This window comes from Carassius auratus, chromosome 13, assembly GCF_003368295.1.
Source record: "Carassius auratus strain Wakin chromosome 13, ASM336829v1, whole genome shotgun sequence".
Classification (NCBI taxonomy): domain Eukaryota; kingdom Metazoa; phylum Chordata; class Actinopteri; order Cypriniformes; family Cyprinidae; genus Carassius; species Carassius auratus.
This window is the reverse complement of record NC_039255.1, coordinates 12,635,781-12,658,518: the sequence shown is the minus strand read 5'-3', so window position 1 is coordinate 12,658,518 and position 22,738 is coordinate 12,635,781. Positions and strand designations below refer to the sequence as shown.

At 34.5% G+C, this 22,738-nt stretch overlaps 2 protein-coding genes and 1 pseudogene across 2 annotated transcripts; 2 read left to right on the top strand and 1 right to left on the bottom strand.

The window, feature by feature from the left end:
• The first annotated feature begins 8,019 nt into the window (after positions 1-8,019).
• On the top strand, positions 8,020-10,720 carry LOC113112715 (homeobox protein MSH-C). The gene is made up of 2 exons (XM_026278497.1): positions 8,020-8,572; positions 9,114-10,720. Exons 1-2 carry the CDS (start codon positions 8,164-8,166, stop codon positions 9,527-9,529), a joined length of 825 nt encoding a protein of 274 aa, XP_026134282.1. The 5' UTR covers positions 8,020-8,163; the 3' UTR covers positions 9,530-10,720.
• Positions 10,721-11,626: 906 nt separating this feature from the next.
• On the bottom strand, positions 11,627-14,187 carry LOC113113252 (zinc finger protein 511-like; annotated as a pseudogene).
• Positions 14,188-14,994: 807 nt separating this feature from the next.
• Positions 14,995-22,669, top strand: LOC113112713 (disintegrin and metalloproteinase domain-containing protein 8-like). Its single transcript, XM_026278496.1, has 25 exons — positions 14,995-15,153; positions 15,268-15,380; positions 15,476-15,549; positions 15,664-15,742; positions 15,831-15,907; positions 16,142-16,325; positions 16,733-16,798; positions 16,889-16,957; positions 17,065-17,234; positions 17,423-17,504; positions 17,641-17,774; positions 17,908-18,085; positions 18,749-18,838; positions 18,959-19,154; positions 19,457-19,523; positions 19,624-19,792; positions 19,919-19,996; positions 20,220-20,304; positions 20,405-20,522; positions 20,618-20,801; positions 20,912-20,947; positions 21,046-21,102; positions 21,429-21,500; positions 21,618-21,686; positions 21,850-22,669. The coding sequence occupies exons 1-25, from the start codon at positions 15,102-15,104 to the stop codon at positions 21,892-21,894; spliced, it is 2,544 nt and encodes an 847-aa protein (XP_026134281.1). The 5' UTR covers positions 14,995-15,101; the 3' UTR covers positions 21,895-22,669.
• Positions 22,670-22,738: the final 69 nt, after the last annotated feature.

The window sequence follows — 22,738 nt, the reverse complement described above, 5'->3', positions numbered from 1 at the left end:
AGTGACATGCAGACCAATGCTTTCAGAGTGGTTGATAAGTAAGGTCTGCACAAGAACAGCCTCCTTTGAAGCAAAAACACATCTCTGTTGAGGTATATGTGCTCTGAGGAACATTAAGTGCTGGTTTTCTGTCAGGCCTCAATCAAAGTTGGGCTGAAGAACCAAAAATGGATTATTCACACTTCTGTGAAAACCTAACTCATTGATTCATACGGAGAGATTTTGCGCACAGAGTGAGAGTGGATGGAGCATTCGAACTCATGGTCACATTTTTTGGTTCCTCACTAAACCACAATATGGCCACAATTAGTTTCTCATCCCAACAGTCAAAACCATGTGACCACGCTCATTGTCCTTTGCTTTCCCTCAAAAATTTTGGCTTTAATCCACAGCTAAAGTCCAGAAAAATTGCCTCAATTGTCTGCCGTCATCTTTGTCGTGCATCTTAAGTGTTATTTGCTTTTTAGTGTAATGGATATTAAATTTCCCCTGAAGTAGAAGAGAAAAGGAGAAAGTAATGCAACTAAATGAAAAAAATATATACTTAGTCTGTCAGGTCATGCAATTAAACTTGATAAACTGGAACGTTTAGGCAATTCCCTTGCAGCATGCTTTATAAATGATCCTGACATGAAAATGACACTGCAAAACCTCATTTCATTTTCTCAAAATCTACTTGCACAACATTATTCTCTCATTAAAGGGACAGTTCATCCAAAAATTAAAATTCTGTCATCATTTACTCACCCTTATGTTGTTCCAAACCTGTATGACTTTCTTTCCTCTGTGGAACACAAAATAAGATATTTTGAACAACACTGTGTGGAAAAAGACATCGGGACATATCCCAAAAAATCTGAAGGTCCTACAGGGGTATAAAAAACATGAGGGCGAGTAAGTGATGAGAGAATCCCTAACTTCATTAAAAAAAGGTTTGATTAAAAAACAAATATCTTAAAATATGGGTCAGTGACAAGAAGGGGTTGGCAAGATGAGAAATGCAAAAATATTTTAAAAACTTGTTATGGAAGCATGCATCAGGTATTTAAAAATGTACATAGCGTGTTTATGTTGATTTTATGTAATTAAAAAGGACATGTACCATTTTTTTTACAAAAGTTAAGACTGAATGTACATGAAAACGTCAAATGGTGTAACTACCAAAGAATGAGATTTATTAAATATTTTATCCACCTAGCGTAAACTCCGGTGAGAATATGCTAGTCTTGTGAGAAACAAGTTTTGTTTACAGCAAAGGAAAATCAGTGTCCTCTTGGCTTATATTGAAATCCTCTGACATTTTTCTTTACAAATCCTTGTTTTGTACTACTACGTGACCAGTGTTTTGTTTTGCTCTCTCGTCACCTGCTCTGTTCGTCCCCTCCGCCTTCATCACCACATTTGCTTACGTCCTATGTCATCTGCTGGACTCTCTCGGGAACGCAAATACAACAGTTAGCAAGTTAGAGATTAAGGTTTATAAAGTTGTAAATATTGATATTTTTCTTACACTAATGAATTCACTTCAGAAGGCCTTTATTAACCCCCCAGAGCCGTGTAGACTTCTTTTATAATGGATTGATAAAAAATTTTGGACTTTTTGGGGTACCAACCACTGCCATTATAAATCTCGGAAAAGCAAGGATGTTTTTTAATATAACTTTGATTGTGTTCATCTGAAAGAAAAATGTCATATACACCTATGGCTCAAGGGTGAGTAAATCATGGGGTAATTTTCATTTTTGGGTGAACCATCCCTTTAATTAAATAGTACTAATGTAAGATTATGCAAAACTAGCTGATCTGGTGTTTTATTGAGAATTTCAATTTTTTTAAAATAAGATAAATTATTTGGTACAAAGATTTATGGTTATACCACATTGACAGTTTTGCAATCATCCCCCAAATAGTCTCTCAAGATAAATTAAAGGCAGAAATTTTAGACACAAAAAAAGAGAATGTTTGCAATTAATTTATTTAATTTATTTTTTTAATTTTAACCCTTTAAAATATAATAAAACCTTATGGAGAAAAAAAAAATGCATCAAAAGATTGACCCATATACAAATTCATATTGTCTCTCATTAAAAAAAATGTAGCCAGCTAACAAGAAGTAAAATAGTTAAATACTGTCCCCAAAAGAGTTTAGTTATGCTGCTTTAATTGATGTTTCAGTTGAGTTTCAGGTTGGTATTTGTGGTATTACCATATATTTTTATTGTACATTTCTTGTTCATTTGCACTTAACAGTCCATGACCAGTAATTTGTATCAGTTTATATAAAATGACAGAAAGGGACGGCTGCATTAAAAGGTTCATGGCTCTATGGTGTGTTCAGTCTCTCAGCTGGGATGCTCAGCAGTTCATGGGCGGCTTATCCTTATAATTGTCCTAAAACATGAGTGCGACAGTTGAGTTAAAGCAGGCAAGATTTTTCTGTGGGGAAGTCAAATGGCTTTAGGATTGGGGCCATGATGTTAGCCTAAATTGATTGGGTCAGGTCAAGCTGTTGTTAAGTCAAATAAAAGGTCAAGATACTTTCTACTTATCCGTGTCACCCGAGGCCTCTGTTTTAAGTGCCCCCTCTGGGCAGAGCAAAAAATCTTAAGGAAACCCTATGCGCATGGATATAAACACAAGCCCAACTTGCCAAAGCAGTTTCCCTTTTGGGGCAGTTAAGCATTTATGAGGCCTGACCTCCACCATGTTTCACTTGCAACAACCCATTGGGTTCTAGTTTAAAAAGACGGCAAAGAGAACGCCGGTCAGAAATTTAAGAAAGACTACAGAAACTCGACCCAGGCCTTTTTTATGACCCGCTTATATTATGCAACAAAAAATTATATACTGTTTAACAAACAATACAGCATTATTCACAGACAACAACCTTTATTTTAAAGGCATATTAATGCTTACGTGTCACAAAAAACATATGCAAAGACATATGCATTTTGTTGTTAAGATGGCATTTCTCAAGATTATTAATGTGACCTACACACTCTCAGGTAAAACAACAAACTTGATTAAAAAAAAAAAAAAAAAAAAAAAAAATATATATATATATATATATATATATATATATATATATATATATACACATATTTGTGACTAGAAAAATCATAATAAGAAAGAGGCAACAAAAAATAATACAATGAAACGGTAAAAGACACCTCAGTGTAGAGCGACATAGATTTTTGATAACATTTAAATAACACTTTTTGGAGGCTTGGAATTCAGTTAGTGCTCTTGTTTTCTGTCACTGATACAGCAATAATCATTATCCAAGAGGTAATTCTCCTCAGACTTGGCAAAGTCCTGACTGTGAGATGTTAATGATAGTTTTCATTTTTTCTCAGTGGCATACAGCCATTGCGCTCTGCCTACTTCTGTCACATCAACACTTCCTCTCGGCCACCATTTCACAGAGGGCTATAACTGTGTCCCTTTGTGCTTCTGACAAGAGTTTAAGGTTCTAGCTGTCTCTATAAAACCTGGGAACAATGCTCAGATGTAATCCTGTTGGAGCTTGATGCCACTTGCTGGATTTTTATGCGAGCAGTCAGTTAACGTTCCTTGTGGCAACAACTTCATCTTAAATTGACTTTTCAAAGTGCTCTTTAGCCTTTAAATGGATACTCAAAATTTTTAAAGAGCTATAATTAGTGCAATTGCTCTACAACATACTCGCTTGCATTCAAGCCTCTTAGGTTTTGAATCTTTGCTCTGGATCAGCCAACTTTCAGTCACACTGTGAAAATGTCCATCCTACTCCATGGCGACCTTGAGGGACTGATCTGCTTTTAAGGTCTATAATGACTTCTGACATAGTTTACTTGACTCCACGCTGTGACAGAAATGTCTTCTGGAGTCAAAGGCGGAAATCTCTGAAACAGGGCACCACTTTGGAACTTTAAAGCCAAACATGGTGAGATTATACTTTGAGGGGGATAAAAAAAAAAGGCATACGTTTAAAAATGTGAATGAGAATAAGACAGATATATAATATTCTGAATATTTTCCTGCATAATTATGCTGATTTGACAGGCTTAAATCATTTGCAATCAATAACCTCCTACCACTAAATGACATGGACATACGGAATGAAAAAATAAAATAATATTTTAAATACTTACATCTTGAGCAAGAACCTAATATGTGCAAAAGTCTGAAAAGCAGCCAATTTTAAGAACAGCCATAGAGAGACTGAACCCTACTAAGACCCTGCTTGATACAGAGATGAAAAGCTCAAAATTGGACTACTGTAATGTGCGTATGTAAACTGATCTTGACAAGCCAAAGTATTATCCACAGAACAAGATCTGATTAAAAAAACAAAAACCTTGAAGCCAAAAGTTCAAGTTCTATGCCTTAGAGTATTCGAAAACACTGATCTCATTTAAAATGGTTACTTGTGCCCTTTTAAACCTCTTCAAGGATTTTCTTTGATCGTCCAAAAGCCTATGATTATCATAACATGATGCCAATACAATCTGTATGGATAAGCCACAAGATTTAATGTTTGTAGACGGTCCATTTTTAGTGGAGACTATAGAAAAGCATAGACTTGGTTATGAAGATGGAAATCTGTGAAGATGTCTGAGATTTTAGATGCTTAAAAGTAATGCTTTCTCAAAGGTTTTCATGGTCCAAATAGAAATGAGGCACATATCAGAAAGACACTAACATGCTAGGATGAGATGTGAGGAGGTAGTTGCCTCTCTGTAATATGGCATAACCACACATCTGTGATTGGCTCAACGAACAGCATGTCAGCACGGCTGGAGATAGTATGAAACTTCTTGAACTATTAATGTCAGCTGAGACAACACAATGCCAGTTTATCTAGAACATGCATCACAGATTTGTGTATGAATACTATTGCATCATAGATACTGGCATAATTCTGAACCATTAGTTTAAATTGGCATTAAAAAGACATTCGGTGTCATGTAAATCTGGAATATTTATTTAACTATGCAACTATGCACACTTACATTTGCTTATGTCCAGTGAACTAGGAGCAAACAAAAATGTATCACTCTATATCTGACACAACTTTTCCCAACAATTCTCCCTTCGAAAAGATGCATTTTCCAACCACAAGAGTCTCTAAGCAATCAGCATAGAATTCCGCTTGGCTTTATTTTTTTAAACATGAGAATCAAAGCTAAGGATGCATGAGAAATCTATGTAACCCCCCTTGGACATAGACAAACATTCCATCAAAAATCAGATCTTTGCAAAACTTTGAACTCATGACTTGACTATTGCTCTGCCAATGGAACAATTGCTCTTAAGCAGTACAATACTGTTTATGTTAGTCCTCTGTGCATGAGGGATTCCCAAAGAATAACATTGGGTGTTTACATTTCAAGCAATTATACTAACCTCAAGAAGAGTAACAGGAAAAATTAATTATTCAATAAAAAAAAGGTTGAGAGTCAAGGGAGACTGGAGGAAAGTTACGCATGACATTGAATTCCCCAAAGATGAAATAATGTCCTGAGATGACGGCAAAGGAAATGACTGAATGGTTAAATAGAAGCAAAAGGCAACAGCAATGTCCTCAGATAGAAATCTTGATGTGGTCTTTTAACATATCAACTTTGACATTGGCTCTAAGAATATGAAAAGCTTGGGGTTTTAACAAATAATAAGGACATTGTGGCACTTTCAACAGTAACTTAAGTCTGGCTTTAATCCTGGTAATACCATGAAAATTACATATTCATCTTACATGTGTTTTATATATATATATATATATATATATATATATATATATATATATATCTCTTCAGAAGCATTTAACAGTCCACTTTGTAGTGTCAAAATGTAAATATATCATGTCTCACATTAATGCCACGTAAATGCCAAGAACATGTCAACTCTACTAAATTAATTCAGCAGTAAGCCAAATATGTGCTCTTTAATTAATCATTTTGCATACAACAACAACAAAAAATCTCACTTTAAAGGGGCAATAATTGTAAAACGGCTTTTAAAATCACTTGATTTTGAGAATCTCCATATCAGATATGAAAATATTCTAGTTATATGTCAGTACAGAGTCCAAGGGTATAATAGTCTTAAATGTACACGTTTATATAAATAGAAAAGTTGTTTGGTATCTTTCACATCTTAACCATGTTAGCTTCTGCCATTCTGGGGTAATGAGTAGCCCATAGACATACTACTTACAGTATTTTGCGTTGTAATAAATCAGAGAACCACTTCCTTAGTAAATGTTTCAATATGTGCATTGGTTTTGAAGAACACTTGGAGTGGTATTCTCATGGGAGGAGGTTACATGGGCCTAGCAATTACATTCACCAAGGATTTCGCTGAAAAACCACCTTACTGAGAGCAGGCACTGTGGATCAGCAGAAAAAGCAGTCCGCTGATGCTGTTGGATTGAAAGACATGTATGACACAGGAAGTCCAAAACAACAAATATTTTACAAGACCTATTAACAAATAAAAAAAGGCATTTGGCTTTATTCTTAACAAACTGTCTGACAAATATTACTTAAAAATCCTATTTAATAGACTGCACCAGTCTAATTTTAAAATATCAAACATGACACTGTATCACTGGTTTGAATCAGAATCACTGCCAAACAGCAGTTTTGACCAATACTGGTTTGGGCTACTAACCTTTTTCTTTCTTTTTTTTTAATGTCACAGCTATAGCTGAATATTTCAATTCTACTTGGTTTCGCTATAGTTATTAAAACCAAACATTCCAGTTTTATAAATTAAAAACCTGAACGTATTTTATAGTATGATTTTAAAACTGTGTGCTTAACAATTGCTTAAATATTAAAACAAAATTTATAATGCTTAAAATGCTGATTCATTTTAGTTCATTTATCTTGATGGCACAAAGGCCTAAATCCATTTTAAAAGTAGGGTAGAAACTTTAATGGTTTAATGGTCTGCTGCCTTATTTCCACTTTTATATTTTCACAAAAATCCGCAAAACAAACATGCTCTAATAATAAAAATGATCAAGCTTCAAAGCTCCAAAGGAGACATGTAGTGAGGCAACAGTTAACTGAGTGTTGCGCGCTGTCTGTGGGAACTGATTGCCCTCTAGCTATTGCCTTGACATTAAACTCTTCTAGGACAATTGGTTAAGTGGAGTTAACTGTTGCATATTCTCCCTGAGGTAGCTTCCTTTTTGATCTTGCCGAGACTGGCGCCTTCCAAAACAGGGCTTGTCTGCGTTATGAAATGCTTTGACTTTCGGTGAGGGGTTGCCAGTTGCGCCTCAATAGAGGCTTTCTGCAGTCTTAAAGGGCCAAGACAAGCTTTAAATTGCTGTAATGCAGCGTGACAAAATCATCGTCAATTCAGTCACATCATTTTTTCGGGTGACAGTTTTACGGAATAAAAGCTGTTGTTTTTTCCATCGAACACAGGGATCTGTTTTTAAGTCAAAGCAGACATTAAGCAATTTATATATAAATACTTATATAAATAATATAATATATAAATAAATATAATTTATATATTTAAAAATCGACTTAAAATGCAATAAAACATTTTATCTCGAAAAAAAGACTATTATCACTAGTCTTAATTTTACTAGGCTATAGGCACGCATTCAATAAAACCCCTCAAAATTATATCCCACATGCATTATAAAAACGTTTTCCACTATCTCCACTTTACAGCATTTTTATAAAGAAAGCTTGCAGAAATCGTGGACGAAGAGGCCAAGGAAGTGGTTTGTTTCGCTGTATGTTTTCAATAAGAGTTCAGTTAATGAGTAAAAAGGAGGCCCGCTATACAGACATCCCCTCTGGTTAATTGCAACAAAACTTCTCAAATGGCTCCATGCCTCCAAGACTGGAGCCCCCAGAGCAATCAATAAACCACCTCGGCAAGACAAGTATGATTAACCGTGCAACATTTCTTTCAAAATCATTGTGACGTCTCAAAGAAACTGGCTTGACCAATCAGGACTAGCACGCGGAAAGTCATGTGGGTGAAATGTCAAGCCGATTGGAGGGCGGCAGGGAAAAAGAGAACTTTTGGAAGTTTATAGCTGCGAGTGCGCTCCTCGAGGAGAGCGAGGCAAGCGCCGCGATCGCGCGACGGCAGACGGGAAAGGCACTAGTGGACGAGTACAATTCAGGACGACTCACATGATCTTATTGTATGGCCCCTCTATCGTCCATGATGAATTCATTTCAAGGGCCACTCTCACTAGAAGGAAAACAACAGGAACGCAAAAGTGTGGACAAAGAGGAGGCTCAAAGCAACGATAAAGCGACTGTCAAAGGATGTAAAGGCAAGGCGCTGTGTCTTCCGTTCAGTGTGGAATCTTTAATATCAGACAGAACAAGCACGCGGACTTTATACACGTCATCTGAATCTGGTATTAAATCTCCGACATCCGGCGGAGATGAGCGGCTGAGGCTCTCGCCCATGGCTCTTTACGCAGATCGAAAGATCCCAGTGGAGAGCGTCTCCAACATATCCGACTGCAAGAGCGGAGACATGGAAGAACTGGATGACAAGGCACAGTCCGGATGGTTTCAGACTCCCTCGTACACTTCTCCACCAAGTGAGTGGCTCAGCAGGGAAACCTGTCAATAATGTGGCATGATGATGCTTGACAATTACTAAACATGCAAAAATCACTAATAAATACCCTGGGAATCGATTAACATGAAGAATATATTTAATCAAGCTCATTTGGATTTAAAATTTAATTTTTGTATAAAAATTTAAAGAATTTAGCCTATGTGTTGAGGAAGAGCTTAATGTTATCTAAGAGTGGAATAATTGACCAGTGGGACACTTCTGCAAAGAAAAATGTATACCAGTTGAATTAAGTCAGTTTAGTGGATCAATCTGATTTAAATCAAACAGAAATAAATTCTGAATGAAAAACAGGCTATCTAGCCTATATTTCCGTTTCTGTATGTAGAAATGTTAAGATTAAGTGATTTTCCACATCCTAATATATCCTCATAAAGCTGAAAATAAACGTGTAGCTTCGGCAGAAAAAGGGAACTGTCAATGGAATGTAATATAATTATTAATGTAATATAACTATAACATAATTCCTTATGATAACGTTTAATTGAATTATTTGTTCGCAGGGCACTCAAGTCCACCTCCATGTCCCCTCAGAAAGCACAAGAACAACCGAAAACCGCGGACCCCGTTCACCACCTCGCAGCTGCTCGCTTTGGAGAGAAAATTTCGTCAAAAACAGTATCTTTCTATTGCAGAGAGAGCGGAATTTTCCAATTCACTCAACCTCACCGAGACTCAAGTTAAAATCTGGTTTCAAAACAGACGAGCGAAGGCAAAAAGACTACAAGAGGCCGAGCTTGAGAAACTGAAACTTGCAACCAAGCCATTATTACCTGCGTTCGCCTTTCCGTTCCCATTCGGGACACACGTTGGATCTCCACCCCTCTACGGACCGTCCAGTTCCTTTCCTAGACCTGCGTTACCAGTCCCAGGACTTTTCGGAGGGCCAGTAACCTACGGAATGTATTATTTGTCTTAATCAGGAGTCACCGTCTGTAGCGGCTGCTGCGGTTCTGTCAGTCACAGGACGAGTGAAGTCATAGAAAATAAACTTTCTTTAAAGAACTCTACTCCAATTTAAAATAAATTATTCTTGTGATCTACACAGTTTATACATAATGTGAGAGTCCCCAAATTGGCTTTAAAAGTGCAATGAATCTTCCCTGAATATTGAAGGCTTTATAAGTAGCAGGCTATACATAACCCGCTTTGTGGCTAATTGTCTTAATGTCCAAGAAAATTAATTTCCAAGAGATTATTTCTACTGAGGGCACAGCCAAACTGGCAGGTGTCTAGATCAGCATTATTTGCTGATGCGCGTGATGTGCGAGAAACACCTCATGTGCCCTGACATGGATACTTCTGCGCCAGTTCCAACAAAGCTGTTGGATTCAAGAAATTACCGTATAATTATTACTAAGGGTTTTCTAACTTGAAGAGCTTGTTGCGAATGCCAGCAGAATTTTTACAGTAAAAAAAAAAAAAAAAGATTTCAGTTCAACTATGTCTTATGACATTGCTACTTTCCAATAGCCAAATTCAGGCTTAAATGGATAGTAGGCGAAGTGTGAGCCTTTTTAAAATGAATAGGCTAAGTGTATTTTCACGCAAACCAAATATTTGTAGCATATCACAAAGATAAATATGATTTGCTAAATGTAGCCTACACAGCCAATATGTCCGCTATAGGCTACCTCTACGTCTTTTAATTATTATTAATTTGACAGGTTACCCGGTTTATGTTGAAACACGTGATTTATTCTGTTAGTCTTTACTGAAGAGGATCTAGATGCAGAGACAACCAGCATCGTCCATTATACCATAGGCTACTTTTACTAAACTTTTCCTTCCGCAAGTTTTACATGCTGTTGGATCCGGAGGATTTTTTTGGCCCGTTTATTGATTTTTCGCCTGTTTAGCCATAATCCCTTCAGTAGACTACCTACATGTATGTTAGTTTGAAAGATTAATGTCTAGATTTGTATTATTGTAAATACAGGGCCTATATTACAGATTTTGCATTCCCTTTTTTGAATAAATTACAAATTGGATTGCTGATATTTATGCACTGTGTTTACATTTATCTTCTGTAAATTATTGTATATTTTATATGTATATACAAATTAGAAAAATAAACTTTTCATAAAAAAATAAATCTCATGGAGACTGACGTGTACAATGTCGTTATTTATAAATTCAAAAATACAAAGTTTTAATTAAATAATCCTCTAGACTTTTTTTCTAGGCTTATTTGATATCTTACTTGAACCAAAATGTGAAGAAAAATAAAAATCAATGCGCTATGCAACTCGCTTATGAGATTTTTAACAACTGTTCCATAGGCTAGCATATAGCTATTAAATTCTTTCATAGACTGATTATATTGCAGGTTTAAGGCTAATAGCGCTGAAAGGTAACAATAATTTCCTAGAAACGCGAAGATGCTAGTAATTATAAATAAACTATTAAGAAATAAAAATATTACAATAAGAATCAAAATAAAACATAATTAATATAAAAAGGTTAGACGTTTTTACGTTGAACATTCAATACCAAAATAAAAATACATGATCCTGAAGTACATTCCAGGTATTAGCCCTTCAGGTAACCACGGTAGCCTAATTAGTGTTATAAAATTCAAATTTCCGTGAAACCGACTGAAGAAAACAGTTGCAACGCGTCTTCGTTTTTTTTTTTTTTGTACTATTAGTTCTTGCGTGAGTTTCACACGCCATCATTACATGGATTTGTGTATGAAACATCCAGCGAGATGTTTGTGGCATTAGTTGAAAGTCACTTTAGATATCGAAAAGCTTACATTTATTGGAACATGTAATACATATTTAAAGAGTTAAATATTGAATATATTTTAATATATTTTACTTGACATTAGACTTTCAAACTTCTCGCCACAACCAAGTGAACAGTTTTACATCTGATTATTAATCTCAACCATATAGAATACATCTTTTTAAAGATTGCTATCATAAGTTTTATACATTTATTACAAAAATCCTGCTCTGCTGAGACAAATGTTTAACGTCATAAATTGTTTGCATTCGATAAAAACTTTGGCCTACTTCTTCCTTCCTCTGACTGAGCCTTGACCAAAGCAAATGGATGATGTAACTCTGGAGGAAAGATAATAATCAACACATAGTTCTGATCATTGAGTCATCAGATATGAAACTTAATCAAGCATTTATATGAATCTATCTATGACCATGAATCCACCCACATGAATATTGTGTCTTTAGATTAGCTGCCTGCATTGCTTCGGTTTCTACAGTCTTTGTGCTTTCTGACTCTGGGGTCAAGGAGAAGTCCATTGACTCACTTTCTTGTTGAATGGTTGTTGTTTCAGAGACCTCCTGTATGTGCATCCTTCTGTTGAGTTTTTTTTTACTTGTTTTCTATTGATTTGCATAAGATTATGATTTAAAAAAAAAAAACTTTAGTGATCAAATAGCAATAAAGGTAATTATATAATGCTGTTTAGCTGAAATATTGAAATTACTAGATAATGAAAGAAAAAGTAGAAATTCTATAATCAAAATGACTATCAAACCTTCTGCTCATTTTGGCTTTGTCAGATCTGAAATCTGCAGGATAGCCATGTGTTCTGATAAGATGATCTTTCCTCTCTTTGCTTGTTTTGAATCTCAGTCCACATCCTTACACAAAAAACTCATACTGAAAATCAATATTAACAAGACACAATCAGCAAAAAACAAATAAATAAATAAATATATAGAAATTAACAAAGCTGAAAAAAATATTTGCTTGTTTAAACAGAGTATTTTTGGAGGAGGAAATGTATATTCATAAATTTTTTGTTTCAGGTATTTATATGCCATTAAATTCAGTGTTTCAATGTTTCAAGCTACTACAAAACACGCACTGCATTTGACGCAACTTTCCGTTGAAACCAGTAGGTGGCAGCATTTCGCTACATAAAAAAAGATCTTTGCTCTCATTTAATTTGATGTATACACTTTTGTGCAAATGTATAATATAGTTTATGCAGTATTTCCACTGAGAAAGTAATATAAAAACATCAGATGTATAAGTGGTTAGCATGCACTATGAAAAACTGTTTTTGTTCTATCGTTCAATAGTTTTTATAGCTGCTATTCCTATATGGCAAGCAAATACCCAAATAATTCATGACAGACTGCCTGGACTGACACTGCAATTCTTAACAACTTAATTAAACTGTGTAAAATAAAACTAAATCTAGTATGCATATAGTCCTACAAATACCACTGAAAGTGATCACACAACCTCTTACAACCAGTAACAGCAACATGTCCAATTTTACTCACTACACTCCTATAACATCTATTACAATTACTAATTACCATGCATTGTTTCTCCGCCATGATCTGGAAAAGGGAGTCATGCCACTCCAAGATGTGCATCTTCAGCAGTCGGTTTAATGGAAATGAGCGCTTGCAGTTGGAACACACATTTAGATGTAATGAATTGTAGCTGTATTCATACCCTTCCAACATGTCAAATAACTGCCTGCATCCAACAGTGTGACATGACCTCAGAGATACTGGGAAGAGGGTTGAGAAATTAGAGGCACATTAAGAGGATGTTGCTCAAAATGTTTTCACCACTCATCCAAGTGAGGTCATCAGTAAATTTGGTCTAGGTTCTCCAGCACTTGACCTACAGTGACATTACTCAATAATAATACTAAAATCTAATCTGAATCCAAAACAATTTGTTGTAAATAATGCCACTCGGATTCCCTATTTTCAATTACCGGTATCTTTTCGGCAATAACTTGTGGTGGTTGACCTCAATAGTTTTAATCCAGGCTGCAGCATTATCAACATGCTCCATGTATAACCCGTTTGCGATTCCGTGTCAAAACAAAAGCCCTCAAACTAAAGCCAGATGAGGGAACGCAGGGAGCACGATTGCATTAGAAACGTGTTATTTAGTTTTGGTACAAAACAAAGTATAATCTAATGAAAAAGATGTTTGTTTTATGGCCTTTTATATAAGTCTAAAAGACAGTGGCTACACTGTAAATAAGAAGAAAAAAGTCTAAGAAACTAAAAGCAAAACTGTCAAAACTGCACCTGCAGAATATAACCACAGGATGTCAGCAGAGTCATTATTCCAGTTATGCTTTTCATCCATCCAACCATCTTGTCACACATTAATATTAATATATTGATATACTGGTTAAAATATTACTGACAACAAACTAACATTTGAAATGATATTCTCTTACGCGATAATCACAATCAAGTGAACAACTGTTTTTTTTTTTATTGTTTCATTATTAGTGCTTCGTGTCTTTGGCGATATTAATGCATCATTAATAACTGATATTCCAAGTGATTCTTTTAGTTTCCTTTTTTTTCTAATCAAAATATTAAAACAAGCCTGCATTTTATCTGGTATATGTTGTTTTAAATGGTAATCTTTTCATGTATTTTTTTTCTGTGTCCTCAAATTATATTATTATTAATATTTATTTTTTTATTTTTTTGTAATATCCGTTTTGTAATAACGAACAAAACCTAGTTCCTCAATGACATCATCTTCCAGGAGATGACATAATTTGTGTTTGGAAAGTGGCACAAAAATAGGGTTAAGATATGCACCATATGGCATGCTCAATTAAAATTAGATTTTTTAATATATATCTTTTATATATATATATATATATATATATATATATATATATATATATATATATATATATATATATATATATATATATATATATTCAGATGCAAGTCATAGAATAAATTTAGCCTTCAGATGATCTCTTTTACTCTTTTTTTTATTGTTTCTGTTATTGGTTATTTAACTATTTAACTAAATTGTCAAAACACCATTTAAATAGAATAGTTAATTTAGCATTTTCATATTAATGTCACTTAAAAAGTTATCTATCTATAAAATAAAATGGAATTATATCAAAAGTAATTTATACATTCTGCGAAGGTTTAGCACAGGTTTCTTGCCCCACGCAAGGTGACATCTTACCCTGGTTGTGGGCCTCTATGAATAATTTTACATTTTGTTCTAAGACACCCTTACAATGTCCCTTAATATCACAGCCTCATCATCCTGTAGAGGCTAAACTTTCTTAATATGTTAGTTTAAAAGTAAATGCACATTCTACTTAGGGGTGTATCTCTCCCCATCTTATCTTACTAGCAGTGGATTCTGTGAGGTTTTGAGGCATTAATTTGAACAGAATTACACAAGCATATTCACTTCGGTTACAGTTGAAAAGTTGAAAAGATACAAAAACTACAAGCTACCATTCTGTGATGTATATAGCCTAGAAAACTCGCTTATAAAAATACAATACAAAAGGTTTATTTATTTTTTGTGTCTCGAAAAAATCCTGACACATTTACTGATGTATGTGACTCAGTTAGTGACTGGTTTGTTGCTGTTACCGGATGAGGAGGTCGTGGTCTCTTCATGCTAATATACCGGATAACCGAGGCGGAGCTTTACTTTCAAGTAGCCGAGTTCCCACAGAAGCCCACGAGTCCCGGAGCGAGTGAACCATGCGTTACACTGGATTATTTATTTCACTGCTTTCGTTTGTTTATACATGGGGTGAGCGCCAAGAATTATGAGAATCATTTTACAACGCGAATCATGTCACAGTGGGTGATGTGATTTTAATTTACTGATTACACATACTGATTTGTTTATTCACTGTTGCTTTAGAGAGTCTTGAGGCAGCGAGTCCAGCTTTGCCTCATGTGATGCGCTATGATGTGATCCGACTCCGACCTCAGGCACTGAACGAGCGAGCGAAGAGGAGCGCCCCTTCTCTGAAGGTCCAGTTTAGTTTTGTTAATCGAAACATTATTGTAATCTTTTGGGATGCTGCATTTGACTTTTTATTCATGCGTGCTTGCTTTCACCCGTTTAGACATATCCTGAACAACTTGAATATGATTTGGCTGTAGATGGGAGGAACTTCACAATTTCTTTGCACAAAAATAGGTGAGAATGTGACTATATAGAAATGCATAACAATTAAGTTTTAAAGTTTTAAAGTCTAAACAATATGTGGAGGCCTTGTATTCATACCAAGCCCAAAAAAAATTTATTCAACAGGGAGCTTTTAGGAAAAGATTACACCCTCTCACATTATACAGAGGATGGGATTTCAGAGACAAAGTCTTCAGACAGTATTGTATGTTTAAACAGTAAAATAGCTTATTTCTATGAATGTGAATGAATATAATACTAGTTAACTGTGCACATTCCATTCTTGAATTCAGGATCATTGCTACTATCAGGGACACGTCCATGATTTTGAAGACTCTTCAGTCAGTGTTGGACTTTGCTCTGGAATGGAGTAAGAACATTTTACAGGCATGATTGAATGTTAAATGAATATATATACATACACACTGAGTCTGCTTTGTGTACAGTTAAAATATATTTCAGTTCAATTAGTTTTTAGATTGTGCCTTTAATAAGTTTATTTGGATAGTGTCCAATGTTTACTAAATGGCCCGCAAATATTTCCTCCACTTTTCCCTCCTCCACTTCTCCATCTTTTAAATATTGTATCTTCTTCATCCTTCAGAGGGTTTCTGAGGGTCAAAAATCAAGTTTACTTGATTGAGCCCCTAGAAGAGTCTTTGGATGGTGACCATGCTATTTATAAGCAAGAGCATTTAAGGACCAAGCAAGGGGCCTTTGGATACATCAATGACACAGTCTATAACCTTGCTCCAAAGTCTAGTGGGCTGTATAAAGGCACAAATATGGTAATGATATTCTAATGATTCATTTCAGTTCATGTTTATTTGTATAGTCCTTTTTAGAATACATATTGTTTCAAAGCAGCTTTACAGGAGATATATTACAGTGAAAAGTAGTTTGAGGTGACTATGTCAAAGCAATGTCCATACTGCAGAATCATTGCAGTGAATTAATGACATATTAAAGCAAGTAACATCTCTTAATCTCTTGTTGAATTGAAGCTTATTATATGAGACATATATTTAGTGTCATATATTTAACCATATATTTAGAGTTGGTTTCCAACATTTCTACTTTCTACCTATTTCATTATTATGCAGCATGTTTAATTTTTACCTCAAAAGCCTCTTTATGATGTGTTTACCATTAACAGCTTTATGACAATATCTTTACTTCAATTTATAATCTTCAGAAAAACAAGGCCCCCAGAGACGGACAGCGGATTGTTGAGATGGTTTTGGTTGTTGATCATACGGAGGTATGTATGAATTTGGTTTAATGGAAAAAATATCTTATCCTGATGTGTTGTGTTTATACTGTTAAAATATATCTACACGTTTTTCTTCAGTACAACAAGTTTGGAAGTTTTAAAAAGATTCAAGAAAGAATGATGTTGGTTGCAAATCACGTGGACAAGGTATCATACAACTTTCAACTGGTCTTAAATAATTAACAGGTTATGCATGGTGATTACAATATGATTTTCAAAATAATGTTTATAGATATTATTTTGCTCATGTTCAGCTTTACCGGCCATTAAACATACGTGTCAGGTTGGTTGGACTCGAGGTTTGGTCTCAAAGAGACTTGATTGATGTCCACAGTATGCCAAATCTCACTCTGGAACGATTTTTACAATGGCGTCAGGATAGCCTGCTCAAGAGGAAGAAACATGACAATGCCCATTTTATCACGTGAGTCACTGACTGCTCATCTTAATTAGTTTCTGTGCTTTGAATGCCACATTTTAACTCAAACTAAACACTTCCCTTTAAAAAGTGTATTACTGAAAGCTTTAAAACGTTTATTTTTATTTTTTTAAATAGTACTGAACAACAAAAAAATTTTTAATGCCTTAAATTCTCTCTCTCTTTTTAATCAGTGCTGTAGATTTTGAAGGATCTACAGTTGGGTTGGCCACAATGTATGCTATGTGCTCTCCATCCTCTGGTGCTGTGAATGAGGTATAATTATGAGCATATGTTTATATATGTAAATGAACAGATTAAGAAACGGCATAGTACTTTCCGAATGTTTGAAAGAAAGCTTTGGATGTGGTGCATAATGTTAATGACATAAGATGTTTTCTTCTTTACAAAGGACCATAATAAAAATCCCATTGCACTGGCTTCTACCATTGCCCATGAAATGGGACATAATCTGGGTATGTCACATGATAATCCAAACTGTGGATGCTCCTCTGACAAGGGCTGTGTTATGTCCGACACCATTGGGTGAGGCTAATTGAAAATACTTTTGATTTGAATGCATTTATGTAATGGCACAAGAGATAGGCAGCTATGAAATGTTTTTTTGTGGTTTACTGTTTTCACAGACCATAATTTAAAAAAAAATATTTTCCAACAGGTATGTTTACCCTGATTCCTTCAGTACTTGCAGTCAATCATCCTTAAAAGCGTTTTTGCAGAGATATGACACCAGCTGTTTACTAGACATGCCAATTGATGGTGAAATATATGGAGGCCCAGTTTGTGGAAACGCTTTTGTTGAAAAAGACGAGGAGTGTGACTGTGGAACTGTTGAGGTGTGACATGTTGTTTTATAAAATTAACACAATTTTGGTTTGTCAGTTAATATATGAATAGACCTGAGAATAGACCTGTGTATTTGACTATTTATCCACTATCGTTAAAAGTTTTGGGGTCTGTAAGAATACAATAAAAACAATACTATACTGAAATATTATTATAATTTGTTGCGAAATATTTCAATTTAAAATAACCATAATTACAATTTAAAATAAGTTTGCTATTTTATTATGTTATAAAATGTAATTTATTCCTTTGATGGCAAAGATGAATTTTCATAGTTTCTCAATGATCCTTGAGAAATCATTCTACTATACTGATTTACTGCTAAAAAAAATTCTTATTATTATCAATCAATCAAATTTTTTTTTTTTTTTTTGGAAAATGTGATAAGTTTTTCAGTATTCTTTGATGAATAGAAAGTTATGTCTTTATTGTTTCTTCACTTTTGATCAATTTAATGTTTCCTTGCTGAAAAAAACAATCAGTTTCTTTAAAAAAAAATCTTACTGATCCTAATTATAGTTTTTCAAAAACAAAACATTGGTTGCATGCCAGAATACTTCCCCCAAACTTTTTAATGCTAGTGTATTCTGGAAAAAAAAAATGTTTTTTTTTGTTTGTTTTTTTACCACAATAATTTTTTATTTTTATTTTAGGAATGTAACAATCCCTGCTGCAATGCCACCACCTGTCGACTTACAGAAGGTGCCCATTGTGCACATGGAGAGTGCTGCCACAATTGCCAGGTATCCACAAAGCTTCCCACCAAGCTCCACAGGAAGACCATATTAAAGTTGTTATTGGACTGTAAATACATGTAAAAGTAGATTATTGTCTTAATTTGTTTTGTTAATCCTCCCTTGTAGCTGAAACAGCCCAATAGCCTGTGCAGAAAGAGTGCTCATGACTGTGATTTGGACGAGTACTGTACAGGAGTGTCAGCCTTCTGTCCGGAAGATGAATATAAGATGAATGGACTTCCTTGCAATTATAATCAGGGCTACTGTTATAATGGACAATGTCCAACACATAAGGAACACTGCAAGATGTTGTGGGGATCAGGTACTATTCTCACTGAGCCATTTCTTTGGATGCTCTTTGATGTTTTTACAATTTAGCACAAAGCCTTACAGTTTTTTTTTGTTCAATTATTATTATTAATTTTTTTTGTAAAATAAAGTTTCATATAGAAATTGAGGAAAATTATAACTATATATATATATATATATATATATATATATATATATATATATATATATATATATATATATATATATATATATATATATATATATATATATATATGAATATTTTATATTATATAATATATAATTTTATATAAAATCAATCTTTTACATGTTTAGATGCTGAAGTGGATGTTGACAGTTGCTTTCAATATAATGTTATTGACAGAACCTCCAAGAGTGTTGAGTAAGTGTTAACTTAACTTTTCTTTGATGGCTGAAGACTAAAAATAGTATTATTTTGTACATTATTTTCTAATGGCACAACATTATTCTGAATCCTACAGGCACATGATGTGTGGGAAAATATTCTGTTATGGTGGGAATGAATATCCCATAACCAATAGAAAATCTTTTGTAACTATTCAGTCAAGAACCTGCTATAAGGCTGTAGATACCTCACCCACAGATGACTTAGGGATGGTTCCAGCAGGCACCAAATGTGGCATTAATAAGGCAAGTGAATAATGAATGTATATTTCCTTGCACAAAATACAATGTGTATGAAACCGTTAATTAGTTAGTATATATATATTTATATATATGTTATTATTATTATTTGATTTTTTTTTCAATCAACAGGTGTGTTACAACAACCTTTGTCAAAACATTAGCATATACGGCTCTGAGAACTGCTCTGATAAATGCAACAATCGTGGGGTGTGTGATTTATTTTTTTATTTCTATTTTCCCATTTCTTTTATGTTTCTATTTTTTTTATTAAAAAAAGCATTATTGCATGCAGTGTTTGTCATTCTGTGATGCTGTAAAAGTCATTCAATATTTCCATTTAGTCATTCAGATCCATTTTGAATTTGCCTTAGAGACAGATCATATAAAAGCATAAACACATGTAATCATATTTCTGACTTCTATTTTAAAGGTGTGTAACCACGAGAGGAAATGTCACTGTGATCCAGGATGGGCACCACCCTACTGTGATGTTAAATTCTCAGAGCTTCAAAAAAGTAAACCAATTACATCCTTATCATATCTGTACTACTCCATGAAATTCAATCATTGACTGAACAAATCTAATTCTGTACCATGTCACATGTGCCTTTACAGTGAGAAAAGAATCTGTCATAATTGGTGTGACTGTGTCTGTAGTCGTTCTTGGATTGATCATTATTATTGGTGCACTGGTCTGTCACAAGAACAAAATAAAAGAATTTAGAAAGAAAAGGTAGGATCGGTTATGCAAATGACAATCATGAACTATCAATTTCTGTTATAATTTCAATTATTGTTCTATTAATGAAGGACATTCTGTTCTAAAAGGTCTTTGAAGGACATCCACACTTCCTCAGGCCAGTGTAACCCTGCATTCCAACCAGGAAGTGCAAAGAACAGCCCCAGATGCACACAACCACGCATAAGTCAACCAACTTTCCTGGAGTCGTCCACTGCTCTGGCCTGCAAACCTCTCTATTCTAGAGCTATGCCCTCTAGACAAGCACCATTGGTAAAGTCTTTCATTTAGCCTTGAAAGCCCAGTTTAATTTTTGCTAACAAAAAGTCAATTTTAGGATGAAATTCATCATCTTTCTATCACTTATTTCTTATTATGCACAGCCTCCAAAGACTGCACTACAAACTAGGACAGAACAGGTAGTTTATCTTCTCTACAAATGCATGTAATTATTTACAAATATTCTAGGCTAAAATTGTTTTAATAAAAATGAAAATTTATGTCCCTATCTTATTAGTTTGAGAAACCTTCCATCCTACCTCCTGGTATTTCCAGAAACATTCATCCTGTTCAGGTGAGGCCCGGATTGTCTCAATTTTAACTACCATTCAAAAGTTTGGGGTCATTAAGTTGTTTTACATTTTAATAATATTCATAATATTACTGTTTTTTGCTGTATTTTTTATTAAATAAATGAAGCCTATGTTAAGTATAAGAGACTACAAAATGTACCCACCCAAAACTTCTTAACTAGCGTACATACTGGATAATTAAGGATTATCCAGTAATATTGGTTACTTTTAATGACTTTAAGCTTTTTACAGATGTAACATAAAACAGATGATGTGAAAATGCAGTGAGACTAAAGAGCATTAGGTCATGTCTAAAACTTTGTTTCAGGTAAAACCCCTACCTCCACGAACGAAACCTCTTCCTCCATCAAGACCATTACCACCACTGGCATATAAACCTGTAAGAGTCCATTTTTCAACATTTACGTTTGAATAATTAAATAAAAAAATAGCTCCCCATCCTACTGACACAAAGAGAGTTCAATACTATTAACCGCTCTTTGTTTTGTTCTGATAGGAGTCAAAAGCACCTCCAGTGCCTCCTGTGAAACCCACTGGGATGCAGCCAGCATTCATTCCACCTCAGGTGTTGTAATGTTTTTCTGCTTTGCATTTAGCAGTTCACATTTAAACTATAAAAAGCACTTTCAATAATCCGAAAAATTGGATTGTTAATGCAGATTTATTTATTTATTCAAGCTGTATAAATGAATGTCAGTATTTTAAAAGCTCTTTTACGTTCACTGTAGGTAATCCAGAAAGTTGCACTGAAACCTCCCGTCAGGCCCAGATGATCTGAGTTTCAGATGAGTTTCTCTGAATCATTGGAAGCTTCAGAAGGACCTTGGTATACAAAACATGGGCCTCAGTTTACGAGCTGAATGAAGATTGATGTTTTTTGTAAAATCTCTCTGAATAATAAAATGAAGTTAGGGAAATGGTAAAATGGAATGAAAAATGTGTACTGTCGAAATCGCTTTACACTGTTGGTACGTCTTATTTGTAATCTCTTTTATTGTATTTTGGCTTTCTTTTTCTTTCAATTTAAAAATAATGATTTGCCACTGTTTACAGTCAGTTCAGATTGTGTCACTATGCAAGTCCACAGAGTTTCTCCTTCACATGCCTAAGGGTCTCTGATATATAATTTTTTTCCCCAGTGCATTATGGTGCATTCAGTCCTGTTTCTGCAGCTGTTCTGTGTTTGCAATTTTATATCTTGTAATTGGGACTTTATTTTTTCATTATTTTATGTAGAATTCCTTGTTATTTACCCTATGAAATTACAAGAGGGTAAAGTCTTGTGTCATATACCCTTTCTGAAACATAATCTGTCCTTACTTTAGTGATTTGCTTACGTTCGCATTTTTCCTTATTTATAAGTTTTTTTCCCTCTTGTGATACTTGTGGTTTTTGCACTCAGACAAAGGCGAACATTCGCTGTTTTTTGCCCAGCTAATATTTAAAATCCAAACGTGCAATGATCTCAGCTGGTCTGATTTTACTCTTTAAATATGAGAATGTTTTTATTTGTGTACTATAATAAAGTTTTTCACATTACTCTTTTAATCGGTTTATTTGGTTTGTTTCCAAACATTTGAAATCGCCTTCGCACGTGTAACGACATGACCTCTACAG

Coding starts and splice junctions, on each gene's coding strand:
- LOC113112713 (XM_026278496.1), top strand. CDS start 15,102: ATGCGTTACACTGGATTATTTATTTCACTGCTTTCGTTTGTTTATACA. Junction 16,799..16,888: donor TGGTTGTTGATCATACGGAG/GTATGTATGAAT, acceptor GTTTTTCTTCAG/TACAACAAGTTTGGAAGTTT. Junction 17,775..17,907: donor GTTATGTCCGACACCATTGG/GTGAGGCTAATT, acceptor ATTTTCCAACAG/GTATGTTTACCCTGATTCCT.
- LOC113112715 (XM_026278497.1), top strand. CDS start 8,164: ATGGCCCCTCTATCGTCCATGATGAATTCATTTCAAGGGCCACTCTCA. Junction 8,573..9,113: donor CTCGTACACTTCTCCACCAA/GTGAGTGGCTCA, acceptor ATTTGTTCGCAG/GGCACTCAAGTCCACCTCCA.